The 23,960-nt window shown below is 48.0% G+C and overlaps 1 protein-coding gene across 1 annotated transcript in view; it reads right to left on the bottom strand.

Annotated features, from left to right (window-relative positions):
• Positions 1-2,980: 2,980 nt before the first annotated feature.
• Positions 2,981-23,960, bottom strand: part of PPM1D (protein phosphatase, Mg2+/Mn2+ dependent 1D) — a 77,576-nt gene continuing 56,596 nt past the window's right edge. Inside the window, exons 4-6 of the mRNA XM_015420287.1 lie at positions 20,674-20,864; positions 16,272-16,514; positions 2,981-3,940 (exon numbers count right to left, since the gene is read on the bottom strand). Of these exons, the coding sequence (XP_015275773.1) occupies positions 3,386-3,940; positions 16,272-16,514; positions 20,674-20,864 (989 nt within the window). The 3' untranslated portion in view covers positions 2,981-3,385. The remainder of the gene's footprint in view (positions 3,941-16,271; positions 16,515-20,673; positions 20,865-23,960) is intronic.

Here is a 23,960-nt window from a genome sequence, read left to right on the forward strand (position 1 = left end):
GTTGCATGCAGAGGAGTTGGGAATCAAACCCAGTTCTCCCAGATTAGAGTCCATGCTCCTAACCACAAAACCAAACTGGCCAAGGTATGGCTGGGCTGGAGAGTCTTCATGAAAAGGCCTAGAACAAACCAGCGCAAAAGGATGCCAAGGTTTAATCATCCAGGACAGAGCACAGTTGCAAGAACCAACCCTCGTAGTTGGGCATAACTATTTGCGAACCAGAAAAACCAAGGGATGCCAAAAGGAAATACGTCTTTACATCTCACCCAACTTGTGCAATTCACAGCTGGTGAAACAACATTGTACAAAAACACAAAAGCACAATTTTTAAAAATGTGGTTGAGAGAAGAAGTGCAAAATGGCTGGGAGCATTTGTTTCTTCCCAAAATAAGTTGGTGTATTCCCAAAATCCTGTTGTTGAGGAACAACCTTCTGTGTTTGCTATTAGATGATCTCATAACAGATGGCTGCCTGCACATTTGGTGGCTTCGCAGAATATGCGACTACTGGCAAATACTGGCAAAAAGATGCACACTAACATACAAGTAGAACAAAGACTGAAAGAAATGTCAGATTACCTAACAAAGGGAGAATCATGTCCCATAGATGCAGAACGCTCAATCTAGAGATAGATCAAAGTGGGCAGTCATGTCAGTCTGAAACAATAGAACAAAGTTCTTTTAGAGTCCACTGGACTCTAACTTTGCTCAACTTAGAGGTCCACTTCGAGAGACAAGCAAGACCTAGTGGAGAGGTACAGAAATCAGACGGGCAGGGCTGATCAGCTCCAGCCTAACCCTCTCCCAGCCATTCATTCCTTTCCCCATTTTTTAGCTTAGCAGAAAAAAAAAATGATATTTCAGAAAGTACATGGGAGAACAAGGGCCTGGTGTTAATCATCTTTCTAATTAGCTTTTTTTTAAAAAAATAAATAAACTAGAACCAAAACATATTTCCACAGATGTTGATCGGAGGAAAAAATCCATAAAAATAACAACATAGTAAGTAAAACTAGCCTTCTACTAAGGTCTTTTAAATAAATTTGACTCAAAGCATACTTTCATACATGTTGACTTGTTGGCTGGGGGGGGGGGAATCAATTATATAGCTACTGTCAAATCAGATGCTCTGTTGACAATATGTAGTCTCAATCCTGCCTTAACATGTGCATAGATTCAGGTGAGTTGCTGGGTTGGTCTGAAACAACAGACCAGTGGCACCTTTAAGAACAACAAAGTTTACTCATGTGCATGCACATGAAAGCTTATACCCAGAATTAGCATATGCAGTTTGGTGCAGTGGTTAAGTGTTTGGACTCTAATCTGGGAGAATCAGGTTTGATTCCCCACTCCTCCACTTGCAGCTGCTGGATGACCTTGGGCAAGCCATAGTCCTGTCAGAATTATTCTCTCAAGAGCCGTTTTTGTCAAGAGTTCTCTCAGCCCCACCTATCTCACAGGGTGTCTGTTGTGGGGAGGGGAAAAGAGAGGACTTTGTAAGCCGCTCTGAGACTCTGAGTGAAGGGTGGGGTATAAATCCAATCTCTTCTTCATGTTCAGTGTGGTATGAACCCAGCAATCTTTCTGTTCAAGATCCTGCAAAGCGTAAGGTAGGAGGAGATAGGCTGTGGCTCAGTGGTAGAGCATCTGTTTGGTATGCAGAAGGCCCCGGGTCCAATCCCTGGCATCTTCAGTTAAAAATGATCAGGTAGTAGGTGATGTGAAAGACCTCAGCCTGAGACCCGGGAAAGGAGCTGCTAGTCTAGTAGACAGTATTGACCTTGATAGACCAATGATCTAATACAGCATGAGGCATAGTTTGCCATGGATGCTGGGGGAAGGGAACTCCTTAGGTGGGGTGGAGTGTGTGTGGACTGTGTGACTGTGCTACCTTAGAGGCTGTAATTCTTCCGAAGAAGCCTCTCCTCTCCCGGAGGAATGTCCTTGAAACTTTGGTGCCAGCTCGCTTGTGTAGATAATGGGATCGTATATTTCCCAGGTGAAAGGGGGGTAGGACCACTATGGCTAGGCGGGATGGATGACCATTAGGAGGGGTTTCATTTGAATTACCTATATCTGTGATTGTACCCGCCAAAATCTCCAGTTCTGAAACAGCATAGTTATGAACTGGATCATGCTTAAATCTCAATAAACATATCACTGCCAAAGAGAGTATTGTTGAGAGTAACTTGACCCAGAGTCTGACAGTATTAGAGCTGGAAGGTAGCATGCAACACAAATCCACATCTGATTTCCCTTGGCTTATCTATTCAAAACCTTATGTGAGTGGGAATACTGAAGGACCCACACCTGACTCCAATTTGTGCCATTCTCATGTGCCGCAACACGCACTGGGTTCCCTTTTGGGAATACTGGGTTGTGCCTGCACTGTTTAGGTTTTTTTTTTTTAGTACATGGAGAAAGACACCTCAGCAAGTTTTTGGCTAGTTTTATTTCATTATAAGTACACATGGTCCACATAGGCAATGAAAAGTATAAAACCATCCCAATAACTTAAGAACTTGTGGTGGAAAAAGCACCATCAACAGCACCATCCGTTGTTGAAATATTAAAATCCCTCATGCTCGTATTAAAGGAATGTGTAGTATTTCCAGATGTGTGGCTGAGGAGCGTTTTAAAAGGCAGCTCCCAGGAGCTATGAATTCATAGCGGGAATCTTTTGGTGGGGGGCTACAATATTGGCCCTCCACGTTACAAAACAAACAAACAAAAATACAACCAAAATAAGTACTGCATAGTATCGTAATTAAAATACAGGAGCCACCATTGAGTCGTGTAAAGACAACTCAACATCTCTTCCATTTCATTTCTGAATAGAGAAATCTAGAAGCTAAGAAAGAAAATAGACCTAGCATTATATTCTCTAAAAGGACACACTTGCCAAGCAGAATGTATTAAGTACTACGAAAATACATCTTCCATTCTGTTTTAATAATTTACTTTTTTTTTAAAAAGGCTGTGAAGTCGTCACAAGAAGCTTATACAAATTCAAGACTTTGTACTAAATTAACCTACCCTTCCCCCCAACAAAAAAGATATTCAAAACAAGTTTTAGCCCTGCTCGTAACGATTATGCAAAACGGAGTTAGATCGGGAAACAGAGGAGAGAGACTACCTGTGTATGAAGGAATATAAATTTACACACATTTTTACAGCAACTCCTTTTAATCCTAATACCGTCTACAAAATTCACAGTTATATTACAGGCGAATACAAGGGCAGGGATAAAGCTGTCTGAAAACCCAAAAAGAGGGGAAGGGGAATCTTTTCTACTTTTTTTTAAAAAAGAGAAAACCTGTAGAGTTTCAGATATCTGCACCAACTTCAAACTGGCCAGGTGTGAACTGCATCAGCGCAGGCACCCTTCAGCAAACACAGAGGGCTTTCCGAGGCTGCTGGAACAAAGAAGTCCCTAGTTTCTTCTGTCCTCGCAGGCTACGGCGAATGGCGAGCTTGCTGGAGTTTTTGTGCTGAGATGCGGAGGACAAACTTTCAGGCTGGGCCCCAATATTCCGCGATAGGCCTCGCCTGGGCTTCTTGACTGCCGGTCCAAAATTGGATTCTTCCAATGTCCTTTTGAAGCTTGCTGTTGACATCCTCTCTGACTCCTGGGCTTTTGCTGGATCACTCGAAGGCACGCGGAAGACCTTTGGGTCCGTGCCAATGTTCCCAGAGTTGGAAGGAGAGAGGGTACCTGGCGGGCTTTTGCTGTATGATTCTCGTACCCTCAATCCGAGTGTTTTACTGTTCTTTTCTTCCTGCGGACCAACATCTCTAGGAGACGTTACTGGTAATGGCAGGTTGCTCTTGGCAGTCTCACCGGCCATCTCAGAAGGCTTACCAAACATTGCGTTGGTACGCGTAAGTGGAGGAACAGCCTCCGGGGAGTTCAGCTGTGGCCACAAGTCCTCTTCCAAAACCTGATGGAATTAAAGAGAGAAAAATCATTTTATCTGCAAATTCAGTTACTCAGTTTGAATCGTTGTAGGACAATGATGCTCACTTCCCTCCATGCTACAGAATGCAAGATGATTAGAGGGACCTTTGAGCTGATCCTTTACTGCCCTTACATTTTTACACTGCTTTGCGATGAATATCAAATTTGGCCCTGATACCGAAGTCCTGTCACCTCTGCTGACACTGAGCAAAGACTGTGTCTTCACATAATTTTATCATCGTAGCTGTGAGCTTGCAGAATCCAGTTCTCTTGCCTTCAGAATTCTGGTGCCTACCCTCGTGGTTTGTCAGTATCCCAGTCTGCAAAAGTGAGATTAATCAAAAGAACCAGGCAGGACACTGACTTTTCTGCTGTTGTTGGATGGAATGAGAGACGCGCCTTGCACACGCAAAAGTACAACACCAACAGCTGAGTATGCCTGCAACACCGAGGAAAAGGTCAGTCCCTACGAAAGTGAGGGGGGGGAGTGAAATCCCCTAGGAGTGGCAATAAGGATCAGCATGGTACCTGCCATGGTCAATAGCCTATCCAAGGGCCCACCCCCTTCTGCAGATACTGGATTAGACTCCATCTTCCCAACGGAAAATAGGCTTAGAGGCAGTGGTGGAAGAGGAACACAAGAGAATTGTACAACAGGCATTCCTGCCCAAGCACTACGTTGGTCATCACAAGTCATTTCACATTTCCCTGCCTTCACAGGTCAGATAGGGCAGCCATGAAGCGCAGGGCCTTTTGGTGGTAGCCCCCTAAACTCCCCCTCTCCCTGCACTTGGCCAAGATCTTAGCAATCTGTCAGTTGATTTGTTTCCCTACCCTCAGTTTGTCTGTTTCTTCCCTCTATTACACTCATTTTGGCTCCTTCTGTTGCAGATCATTTGTGTGGTTTTTACAATGGGTCACTATTTGATTATTAGACATGAGTTATTGCAAAGTATTGAGAGTGCGTCTCTAAGCATCTATTGAGATGTGCTGCTGGCATTGCTGAGACTGGCATTGCTGGGACGCAGAGCCCATGTGGTGTAGTGGTAAAGAGGGCCAGAAGACCCAGGTTCAAATCCCAACTTGTGCCATGGAAGCTTACTGGTGGACCTTGGGCCAGTCGCACTCTCTCAGACTAACCAACCTCACAGGGTTGTTGTGAGGATACAATGGAGGAGAGGAGAATGTTATAACCCAGGGGTGCAAACATGTAGCCCAAGGGCCAAGGGCCCCTATCCGGCACTCAAGGACCTGGCTGTTTCCTGCTTTTTTCCCAGTTCTGCTGTTGCCACCGCATTACAGCTTGCTTTACCAGTCTCAATCGCACAGGAGAGATAGATAGGCAAGCCTCTCCTGTGTGACTGAGTCTGGTAAAAAACTGGTTGAGGCTCCTCCCCATCCTCCTCCCATGGAGAGGGAGGGAACATCCAGAGGTTGTTTCCTGGCCAGGCTGCAGGAGACAAAGGGAAGCCTTTCTTTACTTCCATTGGCTAAAGTTCATCCCTGAAGGGAGGGAGAGAACAAGGGAGAGCCTGCATTGCTGGGCTGCCTCAATCACACGGGAGAAATACAAAGCACCTTTAAGACCAACAAAGTTTTGTTCAAGGTTTTGTGTGTTTGTGTGTGTGTGTTTTGTTGGGCTCTTTATACCAGGGCTCTCCTGAGTGCAACTGGGTTCCCTCCCCCTTCTCACTGTATTCATGCCCTCATGATCCAGTTTTTCTCAGTAAGAAAGCAATGTGAACTATTTTAGAGGAGGAATAACAACAAGCCAGTGAGGTGGATTAGGCTGAGAATGTGCATTCAGACCAAGTTCACCCAGCACATTTCCTTTACAGGAACTTGTAATTATTTCTCTGGGGAAGACTATAGTTATGTAGACAAACACATGGCCCTCAGTCTGTGTCAGGTGTCATGCCTGCCCCTGACCCGGCGCCTGGGAGCTCTGAAACTGAGGACTCCGTGCCTTTAACACCATTGGAGGCACAGGAGTCTTTGTCAAACCTAAGTGCCGGAAAGGATGAGTACCAGCCTCCAGAACAGCCTGCACCTGAAACCGATCAGGCAGTGCCTGGCCCCAGTAGCACGCCACCCGATTCTCCGCCACTTGTCGACCGGCTGAGGGATCGGAGACACCGGGATGTGGCAACCAGACGCAAAGAGGCACGCTTGCGCGGTTGGAGATTAATAAGCCCGGAGTTCTAACGGGATCAAGGACTTTGTGAGGCAGTGCTAATGAAGCACTAATGAGTTAACAACCCAGCAAGCTATTTGAATAGGTCGCTGACTGCTGGCTAATCGTGCTGGCAAACCCGTCCTTCGGACCAGAAGCTCTGCACCTCTGACTCTGTTCCTGGTATCCGGCTACTGACTGACTTCCTGGCTCCTGACTCCAGTCCGCGTTTTGATGACCCCCTGGCTCTTGATCCTCGGCTCTGCACCCTGACTTCGACGCTTGCCTATCTGGACTCTGACTCTCGGTAACGCTCTGACTACGGCCTGGCTTTATGTATTGGGACTTTTGCTCTGGTTGTTTTGTTCTCTTTCTGGCTTGACTCTCAGACTGGACTGTGAACTCCCCCTCTCTGCCTTGCCTCACTGGCCCTGTCGTGACATCAGGAGGCTTTCTCATGAAGCAACTTAAGTACAAAGGGTTGCAATGCCCAGCCATTTCATGTTTTCCCCTGGGTCCTAGGCTCAGAACACTGAGCATGAGATTTCTGTAATGAATATCAATAAATCAAAAGTAGGTTTGCAGCTTACAGATACACACTTGAACATCATACTCAAAGATTGCTACAGCACAGACATTTTGATGCAATAATTCAGAACAAGAGGTGTCAGTTATCAAAGACTGTTAAATAGACAAAATATTGCAAGAGTGGTAGTGTTTTAAGCATGCTTTATTTAAAGTTTAAAAAATCTTTAATTGTGTCTGTGTACTTTATAAAATTTATTACATTTTATGATACACATGGCCCAGCCCAATTATGTCAGATCCGGCCCTCATAACAAATGAGTTCAACGCCCCTGCTATATAACCTGCTTTGGGTCCCCCACTGGGGAGAAAGGCGGGGTATAAATGAATTTGTTTAAATACATTTAAAATTGTTTAAATAAATTTATTTTAAATAAAAAATGTACCAGGGTCACTCTCTGATCCCTCCAATGTGGTGGGGAGAGAAAGGGAAGGTGAAACTGAGAGTCGGGAGTGGCTGAGACAGCGGAGGAGGGGGAAGAGTTGGCTGTGAGCAGTGGTGGTGGGGGGAGAAGGGAATGGGAAGGGGAATGGAGGGGAGATCATGAGCACCCTGTGTCCAGAAGGTTTGGAGTAGTGGTTAAGAGCTCTAATCTGGAGACCCGGGCTTGATTCCCCACTCCTCCACCTGAAGCCTGCTGGGTGACCTTGGGCCAGTCCCTGTTCTCTCAGAGCTCTCTCAACCCCACCGACCTCACAGGGTGTCCAGTGTGAGGAGAGGGAGGGAAGGAAATTGTAAGCTGCTCTGAGATTCTGAGTGAAGGGCGGGGTATAAAACCAACTCTTCTTCTTCTTCACTCAAACCTCTCACCAGCCCCAAGATTTATTAAATGTCTGTGGGGTCCCCCGTCCATGGACGTGGGCCACTTCATGTGGCACGACAGGGCGGGTTCAGTTTCCTGGCAGTGGTCTGCAGTGCATCCCTTCTCCCCTAGGAAGGTGTGGTTGCGTATAAATATACACATCGGGGGGGGGGGGGGGCCCACACAGTACCTGGCTCTGTAATCACAACAACCCCAGCTACTATGAAACTAGGACTGCATCAACATCCCCCCCACACACACACACACACCTGTTTACTGGCATAGCCTTGCTCTGGTTCCTTGGTCACACTCAAGTGTGAGGGAATGTTATAAACTGATTTTTTTAAAAAAAATTATATGATGAAATGGGTCATGCGATCACAGTATCACTGATGATGCTCCACAAACGTATCTGTCTTCCTTCTGACAGGAGGAGGCCGCCCCCACCCCAAAAAACACACACGGGCACACGGGCTGTCTGTCAGGCTACTATATTTATTCTCATCTGCGCCAAGTCACCCGGGTTTCTTTAAGGGCCTCCGGATGATCATTACTGGGAGTGATCCGAGACCCCACCGCCTTCTGCCCCACGTCTTGCCTCGCGCCCGATTGCCTTTACTCCTACACAGGCGGGTTTTCTGTTGAGGACAGAGGGGACCGAATTACTCAGAGAAGCGGCTGGCGTCACAGAAGCTACAGCAAGGGCAAAGCTGCACTAGCCCTTGTTAAAACACCCCATCTCGTAGGTGAGGCCTGGCTATCTCCCAGCATTACACCACTGATCTCCAGCTGACAGAGATCAGTTTCCCTGGAGAAGATGGCTGCTCAGGAGGGAGAACTCTACGGCATTATCTCCTGCGGCGGTCCCTCCCCTCCCCAATCCCTGCCTTCCCTGGCCTCCAACCCCAAACCTCAAGGCATTTTCTAACCTGGAGCTGGAGACCGTAGGCATATAGGACAACCCAACAAGGAAAATGCATCCTTGTGTTGACTCTAAGAAATGCAGTGGGCACAGGTTCAAAGTCAACCCCAGCTGCGTACAGACTGTCGCGTCCAGGCATGGTCTACTTTGACCCAAGGCCACGATGAAAACAGTGTGCTATAATAGATGGTTACATTTGTTGAAATGATACAATTTGGACTGGCTTGTAATTATCTTCTCTTCATGACTGAACTATAGGTTAGACTGGTTTGTTGGCGTGTTTTTGGGTTTTTGGTTAAATGTATTTGTTGTCAATTCAAATAAAAAAATTTTTTTTAAAGAAATTCATGAAACCACAAATGGCTTCTGTGAGCTCAACGCACTCGGCTGCAAAGGAGGCTGCCCACGGCAACTCTGGAAGAGTCACGGCTGTGGCCGTCCCTCCTTCCAATTGTTGAAGGAGTTGGATCACTCATTCACCCTCCATGTGGAAACCCTGCTGCATTCATGTTAATTTCTCCTCAGATGGAATTCTCAGCCTCCACTCCCCCCCCCCCCAGTCAAGTCACAGCGGGCTTTATGGCGACCCTGTGGGGTTTTGGTTTTCAGGGCAAGAGACCATGAGAGGTGGTTGGCCACTGCCCGCCTCCGTGTCACAGCCCTGGACTCCCTGGGTGGTTTCCCTTCTAAGTCCTAACCAGGACCAACGCTGCTCAGCTTCTGACATCAGAAGAGACTGGGCTCGCCTGGGACGCCTAGGCCAGGTCAGAGCCAAGCAGAGGTGACCTTGCCACGGCCGGCCGGCCTGCCTCTGCATCACAACCCCGGGGGGTCCACAGCCTCGCACCCTCTGCAAGGGAAGCCCTTGGCAGCATGTGCCAAAAAAGTGTGCTTCCACTACAGACAGGTGTGAAACATTTTTAATCGTATTTAGAAACTTTATATGCTTGAATTTATATACTCTCTTCTCCAGAGACTTGCTTCTGGCTAAAGCCAGAGAAAATAATCTGCCGGTCACATTTTTATCACACACTTCCTCCAAGGCACTCAGGCACCATACGACACCCTCCCTTCCCAATTTTAGACTTACAACAAATCTGTGAGCCCGTTTAGTGTAGTGGTTAGGAGCACGGACTCTTAATCTGGGAGAACCGGGTTTAATCCCCCACTCCTTCACATGCAGCTGCTGGTGTGACCTTGGGACAGTCATAATGTTCTTTCAGAGCTGTTCTCTCAAGGACAGTTCTCGAGAGAGCTCTCTCAGCCCCACCGACCTCACAGGGTGCCTGTCGTGGGGAGGGGAAGGGAAGGAGATTGCAAGCCACTCTGAGACTCCTTCGGGTAGTGAAGGGCCATGGGGTATAAATCCAATCTCTTCTCTTCTGCTTCTCTAGGCTAAGAAGGACTGGCCCAAGTTCTGAGTGGGAATTTGAACTCGGGTCTCTGTGGTTCTGGTCTGACACTCTAACCACTACCCCATACTGACTTCTCTTTCCTCCCAAACAGAAACTGTGAAAACCCTAGGACCCAAGGGAGCCCCTGGAAGGATCCCACCTGGCTTTCAGTTACTAACCCAACAGCAAGCCAGGGAGGAGAGGAAATACCTGTGAAGAAGTGGCTCAGGAAAGGAGTGCCGGGGGGGGGGGGGGGGGGGGGGAGCACCCAACTGCCTACCTCCCACCATCCTCTCCTCAAAGTGCCCCTACCAATAAAAGCCAACAATTGACCACAGCTAGAGGGAGGGGGGTGACCAATGGGTAGATATGTCCAGCTGTTCAGTACGAAACACAGTCTATGCCCACCTTCCAGTGTTCTGCCCAATGAATGCAAATGCACTGGGGTGACTGACACGGCTCTTAGCACTTTAATTTTAAAAAGGCATAATTTAATTATTAAAATAACTAATTTAAACATGCCCTGACCTGGCTCAAGCTAGCCCGATCTCATCAGATCTCAGAAGCTAAGTAGGGTTGGCCCTGGCTAGTTCTTGGATGGGAGACCTCCAAGGAAATCAAATGTCACTACGCAGAGACAGGTGATGGCAAGCCACCTCTGATCCGCTCTTGCCTTGGAAACCCTAGGGCATGGGTGTCAAACATGCGGCCCTGGGGCCGGATCAGGCCCCCAGAGGGCTTCTATCAAGCCAGCAAGGGACTGGATGTCCCCTGCTTCTTTCCCCCATTCTGCAGCTGCTGCTGCGTCATAGCTTGCTTTTCCAGACTCTCTCAATCGCTCAGGAGAGATAGATAGGCAAGCTTCTGCTCCCTGCACTGGGCTGAGGCTCCTCCCCCTCCCACATTCCTACAGCAAAGACATTTCAATGCAATAATTCAGAGCAAAGAAGTGTCAGTTATCAGCGACTGTTAAATAAACAAAATATTGCAAGAATGCTAATGTTTCGAGCATGTTTTTATTTTAAGGAAAAAAACAAACCCTTTGTGTTTGTGTCCTTTATCAAGTTTATATCTCCACTCCCTGGCATTACATTTTAAGGCACACATGGCCCGGTCCGACAAAGTCCAATTTATTTCAAATCTTGCCCTCCATGACAAATGAGTTCGACACCCCTGCCCTAGGGGGGGGTTGCTGTAAGTGAGCTACAACTTGGCGGCACTGATCTCATCCGGTCTTGGAAGCTACGCAGGGTCAGCCCTGATGAGTACTTGGCAAACCACCTGTTTGTCTCCTGCCTGGAAAACTCTATGGGGTCACCGTAAGTCAGCTGCAACTTGAGGGCACTTCCCACCACCACCGATTTAAACACGTCAGAAATGTTACAGTCCAGCTTGCTGCTGTTTTATGATGCAGTGCCATGCCCCACCCCTTTGGCTGGATCCTGCTCCCCCCCACCCGACTCCTCACGGCCCATATTTAGGCTGGTCAGAGAGATTTCCATGCAGCTGCTCAAAGAAAAAGGACACACACACACACGTGCATACAGAGAAGAAAGGAAGAGAGTGTGCCCACCTTCTCTCTTTTATTAGCAGCATTTGGATCTAGAGCAATAAGCACGCTCATCCAAATCTTTGTTTTTCTGTCTCGCTTTGCCAAGAGGACAGCTATTCCCAGACTCCCAGGAACATCAAAGCAACAGAGCTATTCAGAGCCCGGTGGTTGTTGCAGTAATTGCCAACTGCTTCAAAACACCCCACTTAGTGTTGTCCTCTCCCCCCCGCCCGACAGCACAAAGGGCTCCCAAGAAAGCTCCGTCCAGACAACAACCAGCCCAAAGATCTGACTGGAACAAAATGAGAGGGCAGAAGCAGGGCCTGAGGGTGCTGTCCTGTCTTTTCTTAAAACAGCGAAAAGGAAGACAGTGGTAGAAATTGTGGGGGAAATGAGCCGATGACAAATTACGGAAGTTGAAACATGGGGAATGGAAGCTATTAAATTGCTGTAGTTTGAAACAATAACAACAACAATAAAAGCCTTTTCTGCAGCTTGGAAATCAGCCACTCTCATGCTTGCCTAGGGTGAGTTGAATCTTTTACAGGCGAGCGGGAAAAGAGGCATTTCACCGCAAGCAGGCAGGCTATTAAAAACAACAATAACAACAACAACAACGTGGGCTATTGTGGGGCTGAGGTCTCTCTCCTTATTGGCTCCCAAAGAGGGCAAAGTTATGGCTAGGACACCGATCTCCATGCTATTAGAATTCCCGGCAACTATTCACGAGGCTTCCCCTTTCAAATGAAAAGTGAGGACAGGTGGAAGAGCACAAGAATATGAGAAGCCATGCTGGATCAGGCTGATGGCCATTCCAGTCCCAACGCTCTGTGTCACACAGTGGCCAAAACCCAGGTGCCCTCAGGAGGTCCACCAGCGAAGGCAGACAGATAGTCCTGAATTGTGGTGCCAGCTTGACATCCTAACAGCTTCACAACTGAAATGAAAGAGGGGCACACCAATGCATCAAAATGCTCCTCATCAGCTATCATGCCGTCTGGCGTCTTCTGTGTTTCTTAAATGTATGAACTTTCACACAACACCTTCTGTGTTCATTTCAAATTCTAGAGTTGGAACGGGCCTTCTAATACAACCTCCATCACCATCTGCTCAATGGAGGAAGCCCAAAGCAAGAACATCCCTGACAGATGGCTGTTCAGTTTCTCCTTCCAGCAAGGGACAGCTCACCCCACAACCCAGGTGATGGGTTGCATTACAGAAAGTTTTTGCTAATGTTCAACCAAAATCCACGCTCTCGTAACTTAGGGCCAAACAATACACCACATCTACTATGTGATCACCACAGGGACTTAGCTATACAACAGCTGGGACTTCCTTGAGAGAACTTCAGCAGTGCTGTGAGGCCCAATTCAGATCGGGACCATGGTGCAGAGGGAGTAGGAGCTCTCGCCTCACCGCTGTAGTGTCCTCTTGACCCCCAACAGTCTAATGATGGGGCAGATAAACACCTCTTGGGGTTGTTCTGGATTGGGAAAACAGTCCAGGGATCAGGCCCGTAGCCAGGATGTTGTGCTTGTGGGGCCATTTTTTTTCTGGTGGGGCTGCCATTATTTGCCCCCAGTTCCTCCCCCCCCCTTCCTGGTCCTGCTTCGGTTTCTCTCCCCAGAAATCGGAAGTGTCTCTCTTTGCCTCTTGCTCCAGCAAGCCTTCCCAAGACGCTGCCCTCATTGATTCCTTTTGGGGGGACAGGACGGGACAAGACTGCTTTTCTTCTTCCTGCCACCACCTGTGCCGCTCAGGTGGAAGAAAAGTGCAGAAAGAGAGAGAAAGAGAAGGCGTGGAGATGCTTTTGCCTGAGCAGAGCCTTCCCTGGTTCTCTTCCCTACCTGCCAAACACTGGAGTCCAGCGGTGAAGTACCTCACAGGGCGCTTCACGCTGGCTGGAGTCCTCCGGCAAAGAGACCTGAAAAGACCTCGGGGCACACAAAGGGCCTCTTTGCAAGCCACGTCGTGCGCAAGAAGCCGCCACCGCAGGAGAAGGAGAGGAAGGGGGGAACAGAAGACACACCAGCAAGTTGCCCGCTGCATCCAGTGAAGGAAAACGCTCAGCTCAACAATGTCGGGGAGTAGGCGAGTGGGCGTCAATGTGGCAAATGAGGTTCAGTGTGGCCAAGTGCAAAGTGATGCACATTGGAGCCAAAAATCCAAACTATAAATACACATTGATGGGGTCCGAACTGGCAGTGACTGACCAAGAGAGAGATCTTGGAGTCGTAGTAGTTAACTCAATGAAAATGTTGAGACACTGCGCGACTGCAATAAAAAAAGGCCATGCTGGGGATTATTAGGAAGGGAATTGAAAACAAATCAGCCAGTATCATGATGCCCCTGTATAGCATTGGGAAAAGTGCAGAAAAGGGCAGCTAGAATAATAAAAGGGTTGGAACACTTTCCCTATGAAGAAAGGTTAAAGCGCTTGGAGCTCTTTAGCTTGGAGAAACGATGGCTGAGGAGTGACGTGATCGAGATTTACAAGATTGTGCCTGGGATAGAGCAGGTAGAGAAAGAAGTACTTTTCTCCCTTTCTCACCATACAAGAACTCGTGGGCACTCCATGAAATTGCTGAGTAGTCAGGTTAGAACAGATAAAAGGAAGTACCTCTTCACCCAAAGAATGATTTTTTAAAATTTATTTTTCACCCAAAGAGTGATTAATGCATGGAATTCACTGCCACAGGAGGTGAGGGCGGCTACAAGCATGGACACCTTAAAAGGGAATTGGATAAACATATGGAGCAGAGGTCCATCAGTGGCTATTAGCCACAAGGTATAGATAGCGACTCTCAGTCTGGGGCAAGTGATGCTCTGTATTCTTGGTGCTTGGGGGGGGGGGGGACAGTGGAAGGGCTTCTAGTGTCCTGTCCCACTGGTGGACCTCCTGATGGCACCTGGTATTTTTTGGCCACTGTGTGACAGGGTGTTGGACTGGATGGGCCATTGGCCTGATCCAACATTGGCTTCTCTTATGTTCTTATTCCTGGGTCTGTTTGTTTAACCAGACTAGTCCAAGCAGGAATTCCCACTGTTATCCCCAAAAAAACCTTGCAAGCAGAAAAAGGCTTCCTCTAATTTGGGAATTCCCAAGTTACTGCCACCATGGCAAAAACTGGTGAATTTTCCAATTATTTCCTTAAATTACTTGTATTCCCCACCTCTCCAGAATATGCCCGAAGCATCTTCACCCACAGCTCTTTAAAAAGCAGTCTGGAGTTAGGTGGCTATCCCCACTTCTTGTGGCAACCAGTTCCACTGGTCAATACTGTATCTGTTGCAAAGTTTGTCATTTGGGTGCAAAACGGGCACAAAGTTCCAGAGTTTATGAAGCTGCCCTTAATGCCACCTTTGGAACGGACATTTTAAACCAAGGCTGCAGAACCAACTAAGAAAAAGACAGGCCACAGGCAACCCCAGGGGCTCTACCTAGTTCTCAAGACCACCTTGTATGGCCCCCAGCGCTTCTCTGCCTTACAAGAAGATCCCCCACCCATTATGAATGTCAGCCATTTCTCCCATGCTAGACAAAGGTGCAAGGCAAAGGGCTCTCCCACCCCTCTCAAAAGTCCTCATTTCTATATGCAAACCAGCCGACTGGCAGCCAAAATATGTAAGAGGGGAACACTGCCAGCCAGTGGGCAGCCAAAATGTATAAGAGGGGGAACTCTGCCAAAGCCTCCATTGCTTGCAAGGAGATGGAGGGGAGAAAGCTGAGCAAAAGAGCCCTTTGCCCATGTACTGGAATGGAGTGAGGTGCCCCATGAGAGAGGGCCTCTTGTCCAAGCCTGCACTGCTGCCCAAGCTGGAGAGGAGCCCCTCACATCTCCTCCTCAGTTCAAGCAGATGTCAGAAGACACCAGAAGCCCTTCAGGCCGTGGTCCGATTTAAAAATTGTGTGGGCTCAGTCCCAATGCCGTCCCAACTGACACCGTTGGCCCTGGACAGAACTCGGTTGTCATTCTAACTGCCAAAGCCTAGCAAATTAAGACTGCACCACAGAGAAGCAGGGGAAGAAGGAGGAGGAGGAAATTGGATTTATACCCCACCCTTCACTCAGAGTCTCAGAGCGGCTTACAAACTCCTTTCCTTTCCCCTCCCCACAACAGACACCCTGTGAAGTGGGGCTGAGAGAGCTCTGACAGAAACTGCTCTTTTTCAAGAGCAGCCCTGACAGAACTATGGCTTGCCCAAGGTCATCCAGCAGCTGTGAGTGGAGGAGTGGGGAATCAAATCCGGTTCTCCCAGATTAGAGTCCGCACACTTAACCACTCCACCAAACTGTCTCTCATACACAGATAAAGACACACCAGTCCTTATCTGTAGAATATTACAGCCAAAGGTAGCTTCAGATTTATGTCCAGTTGCTTATTACTCTAGTTTGGGGTCCCCAACATTGTGCCCGTGGGCTCCATGGCACCCGCCAACACCTTTCCCGAAGCCTGCCGGGTGTTTTTAGAAAGAGGGCAGGCCCAGGTGGGTCTTTTGCCCAGCACGGCTTCTGACTGGCTGGAGATTTGACTGGCTGCCCAGATTTTTTAAAAGGTTGGCTTTGGCTGCTGCTGCCACCGTGGCACAAGGATCTCCGCTGTGCAACTGACGATGAGCTGCAGCAGCCATGCTGTGGCTGGATCCTTCTCCTGCAGCAGCCAATCTGTGGCTCTGTGGCCTACCATGTTGTGTCAGAATTCCACCCACAGGCACAAAAAAGGTCGGGAACCTCTACGCTAGGCTATGAGTTACGTCGACGTTCAGAACCTTACTCATTCTGGTTAAAAAACGTGCCACCGATCAGGGAGCTGAACTCTGGATTTTGGCTTACACCGCGTAATGCCTTCAGAACCATGACTTGGAAGTTTGGGGACTTTCATACCTTGACAGGTGGAGTAGAGCACCGCGAGGGCGTCATCATCCATGTCTCCGGGCTGCGATAGGAAGGGCTCTCCGCTAAGTTGAAGCAGAGCTCCTCATCGCTTTCCAGACCACTCTGATTGCTCCGCACCAGAGAGAGGCTGATCACGATGGCACTGGTGTTGTCTGCACGGAGCATGCGCTGCCGCCAGCGGCCCAGTGCTCTGTTCACCAGCATTTTGGCCAACGACTGCTGGTGCTCTCCCTGTGGGTTCAGGATAGGGGTGGAGGGGAAAGAAACACAGGAATATACGATGAAACTCTCTTAATACAAGTCATGGACACTGGAACATTCAGCGCAATACCCTCCACACTGAATGGCAGAGACTCTCCCTACAATGCAAGGGATATTAGGATGTCTGCTCACACAACAGCATTTTTTGGAGGAGGAGGAGGAAGTATTTAGTGCCCTCCATGCCTGACAGGAGAGAATGAAGATTCCCAGTCACTTCCCACAATTAGGAAAAAAACACCTTTAGATATTTATCTGCTAGTTCGACATATTTATTGCTCTATGACTGTTGACCCTATAACCTTAACTTGTTATTTAGTTTTCACTTTGCATATCTTGATCATCATCATGTTGCTTGTTAATTTGCTGTTCATTCTCTGACTAGAAGTCTGAACCTTGCCTGCCATTGACAAAGTGTGCATGCACATGAAAGTTCATACCTTGAATAAACCTGTGTTGGTCTTAAAGGTGCCACTGGACTCTACATTTGTTGTTCTCCCTACCTAAGGCAGACATCCTGCTACTCCAGACCTGGACACAGCAAAGACTGAACCAGGTACCCTATGAATAAGCTACAGCCCATCTCCACTGAGTTATGACCCCTCTCCATAAAGAGAGAGAGTCTCATATGAACCTCCTCCCTCAAGGTACCTTCTATCAAGTCACACACTGATTAACTTGCTTAGTATGGTCTCATCTGACTCAGCAGCTTCCAGGGATCACGATTCACAGGTCTTTTCAGCCTTTAAATGGAGATCCCTGGGACTGAAACTGAGACCTTCTGCATACAAATGAGTTTCCATGGCAGAGTGAGGAGTTGAACCTGGGTCTCCAGATCCTGGTCCGATGCTCTTACCAGTACCCCACAATGGCTCTCATGGGCCATCCCCAAAAAAACGGTAATAGAAAATCCACCATTTTCGTTTCTGAAGCATGGCCCACAAGCCGTGGTATGAGTAGTATACACCCTTAACAGGATCACACAAGACACTGCAAGGAGGGGTGGCCTTAAGACCAGTCCACCAGTCTCTCTTCCTTCAGGTCTCCCCGCTAACATCTCCTCAAAAAAAGTCATATGATGTGCAAGCACCACACTTCTAATGGCCAACCCCACTATGAGGTGGTGGCAAAACACAAACTCAACAACAAAGCCCAGGTTTATTTAGTTTTTTGCCGAATATTAACAGGGTGATGCAGGAAAGAGACATAATGTCTGTTGTTCCTGGCAGTCGCACCTCCATCGAAATGTCCAGTCAGACCCTCGGTGAAGCACTAGAAACTTACTAGTTTTAATTTTTAAAAAAAAATGGGGGGGGGGAGCGACAACTATTCTACTCCACTTTAACATCCACATAAGAGAAGCCATGCTGGATCAGGCCAATGGCCCATCCAGGCCAACAATCTGTGTCACACAGTGGCCATCAGGAGGTACACCAATGGGGCCAGAACTCCAGAGCCCCCACCCCCCACCCCAGGAATACAGAGCATCACTACCCCAGGCAGTCTTCTTTCTATATACCTTGTGGCTAATAGCAACTGATGGACCTCTGCTCCGTATGTTTATCCAATCCTCTCTTAAAGCTGTCTATGTCCTGTGGTAGTGAATTCTCCCTCTGTCCCCTTCTTCTCCCCTCTCCTTTCAGATCAAACAGACTATATATCCCCCCCGCCCTGAGTTTCTATGCCATCTTTTAATTATGTCACTGGTTTACAGTATTATGTATTCTATTCTATATTATTAGGTATTTTATTGTATTTATGCATTAGAAATTTTAATGTTGAATTGTTACGCCTTGTGATGTTAACGAGGTTATATGGCAAAACCCCATAGACAGACCCAGACAAATTAAAAAAAAACATTTTTAGTTGCAATTTGTTCTGTATGGGATCATAACAAATGAGCAACTCCTACCCCCCTTGTCACGATTTCAAACACTTCTAAGCCAGCACTTCATCTTTCATTCGTACTCAACACCTCATCCTTTCAGCAATGGAAAAGAGCTAAAATCACGACCCTATAAGACCTTACATCTAAAACGGGAACACCTATCCCAGGGATCCAATACTTCCAGATTACACATCTATGTTCACAACTAAACGTACCTAATATTATCAAGCAGCCTCTGACCGAATTCAAATTTACTCAAATCTTCCCAAACTTCCAGGAAGCATCTGATTTCTCCCACTTATAATGTGCTCTCTTCTGCCTTAAATAGAGCTAAAAGCCTGTCTTATCAAACACAGTAGCAAAAAGCATGCAACACGATGCTAATAGATGATACTTGGCTCTCTATTTGGAGCTCACTGCCCTTTAAATCAAACATTGTTGCAGTAAGATTACAGACCCTTTAAGATATTGACACACTGGTACATGACTCCCCAAAAACTAGCTCATGCCATTCCCTCGGCGAGTCCATTTTGCTGGAAGCAATGCGGTAAGTAGGGAGATTATCTACAATGCTGGACGTATTGCCCCAAAGTCCAATGCTTTCGGAAAAAGTGCTAGATCAAATCCAAACTATCACTGGCTTAATTGTTCCATTAACACCATAGAGTTTGTTCCTGAATGGCTGGAGGCCAAACCACTGTGCACCATCCACCACGAAAGCTCTCTCTATCCTACTATCAGCTGCAAAAATGGCTATTGCCACCAATGTTCCCTCCAAACTGTGGAGTCTTGTGAGCAAAATTTCTGCTTTGTGAGCTACTGGCATTAAAGTTGTGAGCGAGCAATTTGGCTTCTGCATAAAGTAGTTTGCTCTGGAGCCGTCCTTCCTGAGCTAAGACAAAAATGTGTGAGCTGGAGGCTAAAAAACTGCGAGCTACCTCACACTAACTCAGCTTAGAGGGAACACTGAATTTGCCACCCACTAGAAAACTACTACTATCCTTAATCTTCCTTTATGGCCCAACAAACTATGGGAGTATTATATAATTGCAAAAATGATGGCTAATATATTGCAATTGGACTCCCATACACCTTCTGGCGACTTTCTCTCAATCTGATTCCCAGCCTTAGAACACAAGAGATTCCTCAAGTGGTCAATGACATGTGTCTCTGGTAAAACAGTTGTAATCCCCTAGGCAAACTTCTTTCCTTCTCTGTGATATCTGTTAATTATACCAAATACCATTGGTTATGCTAAATATATTCTATTGTTTTTGTCTTAATCTGCATGTCTTTGAAAATGTGTACTACTTGTGATACTGCTGTATTATGATTAAAACTAATAAAAACTTTTGTACACAAAAAATACTGACTTGTTAAATGTTTTTTATCAATGATATTACCCGCTCTGACCCTGGACACAGGGGCGAGTGGTATACAAATCCAATAAACGAAATCGAATCACATGTTAATTAATCTTCAGAATCTCCTGGAATTACGGCTCACGCTAGGGTTGCCAACCCCCCCGGCTTGCCAGGGGTCCCCCGTTTTTTGGGGGGGTTCTACCTGCTGCCAGCCAGATGGCCAGTGGGGGAAGCCCCACCCCCAACACCCACAGCCACAGCTACCCATCTCTCTCACTTTAAATGTGTGGAACCCGTGTTTCCTCCTAAGTCCGATCTCCGCAAGCTTGCAGGGAAATGCCAGCTTCCTGGTCTTAAAAGGGAAACGCGGCTGCTCTTAAAGGGGAAACGCTGGCTCCTGCATTTAAAAGGGAAATGCCGGCTCCTTTAAGTGCAGGGAACTGCCGTTTCTGGAGATCCTGTGCACGGGCGGGGGGGGGGGACGTCTTCAACGTGACGTCATCACGCTGGGGATGCCCCGCCCCCTCCAGGAACGTCCCCAAAGTCCCCCGCTGGGGGTGGAAGATGGACTTGGCAACCCTAGCTCACGCCCACAGTACAAAGATCAGTTCCCCTGAAGAAAATGGATGCTTTGGAGAGTGGTCTCTATGGCACTGTACCAATGGAAGTCCCCGTCCTTCCCAGGGTCCATCTCCAAATCTCCAGGAGTTTCCCAGTCTGGATCTGGCAATTGTAAACACCCCCCCCCCCCAATCCCCTGCTGGTGGCCAGGGGGGAACAGCCAACCCTGCCCACCCAACCCGTATCCCGGGGTGGGGGGGGAAGAACCAGGCAGAGGCAGACAGTCAGTTGCTATGGTTCCAAATAGGCCCAAGCCTACCATAAAGTACTTCTTCTCCTCGTGTCCCTGGCACATTGAAATGGCTTCTTGCGGTGGGATCATGTTCCACAGTCCATCGCTCCCCAGGATGATATATTTGTGCTTCTGAGGATCCAGAGTGTGCACGCTCGTGTCCGGCTCAGGAGACACCACGAACTCGCCACTGTAGAAGTCGTAGCTCCACAGGTCTCCTGGATTGAGAAAGGCGGGAGGAAAGGGGAAGGGAGACTAGGTTTATTCAAATGGGGAGGAAGGCACCACGGTCATCACACAAAACTGCAGAGTTTCACATGCTGCCCCCATTTGGCATCCGGCTGCTAAGCCTTACAAAGATTCTGTAAAATGGGTCAAGTTGCAGATGGGGGGAGGAGCCGTGAGAGGAAAAGAGCACAGCATGTCTAATCAGACCTGAGGTCAAGGTGAAGCTGAGATTTGAATCGGGGACTTTGTGGCTAGGGAGGCCAGCCTCCAAGTGGGACCCGGGCAGCCCCCAGAGCTACAGCTCATCTCCAGACCAATGCTCCCTCTAAGCTGTGGGGTCTTGTGAGCAAAAATTCTACTTTGTGAGTGACGGGCATTAGAGTTGTGAGCTAGCCATTTGGCTACTGAATAACCTAGTTTGCCCTGGAGCCCTCCTTCCTGAGGTAAGACAAAAATGGGCGAGCCGCAGGCTAAAAAAACCGTGAGCTAGCTCACACTAACTCGGCTTAGAGGGAGCACTGCTCCAGACTACAGAGCTCAGCTCCTCTGGAGAACATGGCTGCTTTGGAGAGCTGACTCTATGGTATTGTACCCCACTGAGGTCCCTGTCCTCCCCAGGCTCCATCCCCATACCTCCAGGAGCTTCCCAACCTGGAGCTGGCAACCCTGCACCCTCACCCCCTGCTCCACAGCACAGTTACTTGGCAGTTAAACTGTCCCAGAAGAGTTTCAGTGCAACCCCAGGATGGATTACCTCTTCCTCGTGGGTTCCAAACCCCACACCCTCTGATATAATCTCATCCCCTTTAGGTCCACTTACAAGACCAGCAGAATCAGTCCCGTTGGTCATTTACATTTGTTTCAAACCAAAAGGTCCACGCAAAGGACAATACATCCAGTACTGCCAAAGCTGGGGCTAGATGCTCCCAAGGCAGACAACACACTGCATTCAAATCAAGCAACATTTGGGTGTACACCACGGTAACAATTGTGTTTCAATCGTCTCCATGGCAAAGAAATGAAAAACAACTGGATGAGTTCATCGCAAGGGTTGTAAACTGCCCAGACAAAGACCCTCTGGAAGTGATGTTTTGGCCACAAAGCAACAGACAAATCTTGTCTACACTACTCATCAAGTCAGGGAAGGTATCGAGGGTATCTTACAAAAGCCTGGCGTTATGTAAGGGAACAATATAATATACAATCTCTGCTATTTTTCACTGGCCTGAAGTACAAAGATGTTTTTCTGCTGGAGTTTCAGAGTATGTTTTTCATCTCAGCACATGCTCTGAAAAACCCGAGCCTCATAAATGTTTTCCAGAATGGGCAAGACATTAAATCTCACAGAGGAAAATCACACTTAATAACTCCTCACTCTACAGAAAAGCAGAACGGAGCAGTGAGGCTGTGCCTGGACTGCACCACATCGGCTTACGGGTCCGGGGATGCATGTCTCTGAATGCTGACCCTAGAGGGAGAAAACCCTTTCCTGCACAGAGAGAAGGAAATCAGGAAGCAGGTACCGCTTGGCCATCTTCCCTCCAGAATTTTCTACCTCCGAATTGTTTAATCTTATTTCTTGGCTTCATTTATTTCTTTACTTCTTTTGCACCCCACATTCCTCCCGGCTGGGGACCAGTGTTCCCTCTAAGCTGAGTTAGTGTGAGCTAGCTGCCAGTTTTTTAGCCTTCGGCTCACACATTTTTGTCTCAGCTCAGGAAGGAGGGCTCGAGAGCAAACTGATCTATGCAGTAGCCAAATCGCTGGCTCACGACTTTAATGCCAGTAGCTCAAGCCATAGTTCTGGCACAGCTGTCCTTGAAAAAGAGCAGCTTCTATCAGAGCTCTCTCAGCCCCGCCCACCTCACAGCCGGTGTCTGTTGTGGGGAGGGGAAGGGAGAGGAGTTTGTAAGCCGCTCTGAGACACCTTTGGGTAGTGGAGGGCGGGGTATAAATCCAACCTCTTCTTCCCTCTCAGCTCCACCTACCTCCCAGGGTGTCTGTTGTGGGGAGGGGAAGGGAAAGAAGTTTGTAAGCCGCTTTGAGACACCTTTGGGTAGTGAAGGGTCATGGGATATAAATCCAATCTCTTCTTCCCTCTCAGCCCCACCTGCCTCACAGGGTGTCTGTTGTGGGGAGGGGAAGGGAGAGGAGATTGTCAGCCGCTCTGAGACACCTTTGGGTAGTGGAGGGCCATGGGGTATAAATCCAATCTCTTCTCTTCTTCTTCACAGAGCAGAATTGCTGCTCACAAGGCTCCGCAGCTTAGAGGGAGCTTTGCTGGGGACCCAAAGTGGCTTACATCGTTCACCTCTCTTTCATTTTATCCTCACAGCCACTCTGTGAGGTAAGCTAGGCTGAGAGAGTGTGACTGGCCCAGGGCTGGGTTCTCACGGCAGAGTGGGAACTTGAACCAGGGTCATAGAATCATAGAATGTTAGAGTTGGAAGGGACCTTGCAGGTCATCTAGTCCAACCCCCGGCACTCTGCAGGGTCTCCCAGGTCTTACTTCACACAATAGGATTCCAGTACATATCTGCAACCTGAAGTGGGTAGACATAAGAGGGCCTGGGGGGGGAAGGGAAAACCTGGTGAAAACCAGTCCCCGTCCCCCACAAGACTCTTTTTAAACAATTCTTCCAACCGAAAAAATGGAAAATTTGGGGAGGAACGAATGAAATATTTTCTCATCTAGAATGAGTCAAATGCTTCCAAAGATAAGGTTTTCCACATTTAAAATGTATACCACGACACAGTCTGAGGACCTCCTTAACTTTCCCAGTGGAATAATCTGGAAATTTCGGGGAACACTGGAATAAACGGTTCACACCCCCCCCCAAACGCTACCAAGACAGGGAAACAGGGTTCCCCTCCAGCATGTTTTATCATCAGGGTTGCCAATCTCCAGGTGGTGACTAGAGATCTGGAATTGCATCTGGTCTCCAGGTAAAAGAGATCAGTTCCCCCTGGAGAAAATGGCCACTTTGGAAGGTGGAATCTATGGCAATTATACCTCACTGACCTTCTCTCCCCTCCCCAACGTTCCCCCCCCCCCGCCCCCCCCCCCCCAACACTCCGCCATTCCC

Source organism: Gekko japonicus, unplaced genomic scaffold, assembly GCF_001447785.1.
Source record: "Gekko japonicus isolate JY-2015 unplaced genomic scaffold, Gekko_japonicus_V1.1 scaffold348, whole genome shotgun sequence".
NCBI lineage: Eukaryota > Metazoa > Chordata > Lepidosauria > Squamata > Gekkonidae > Gekko > Gekko japonicus.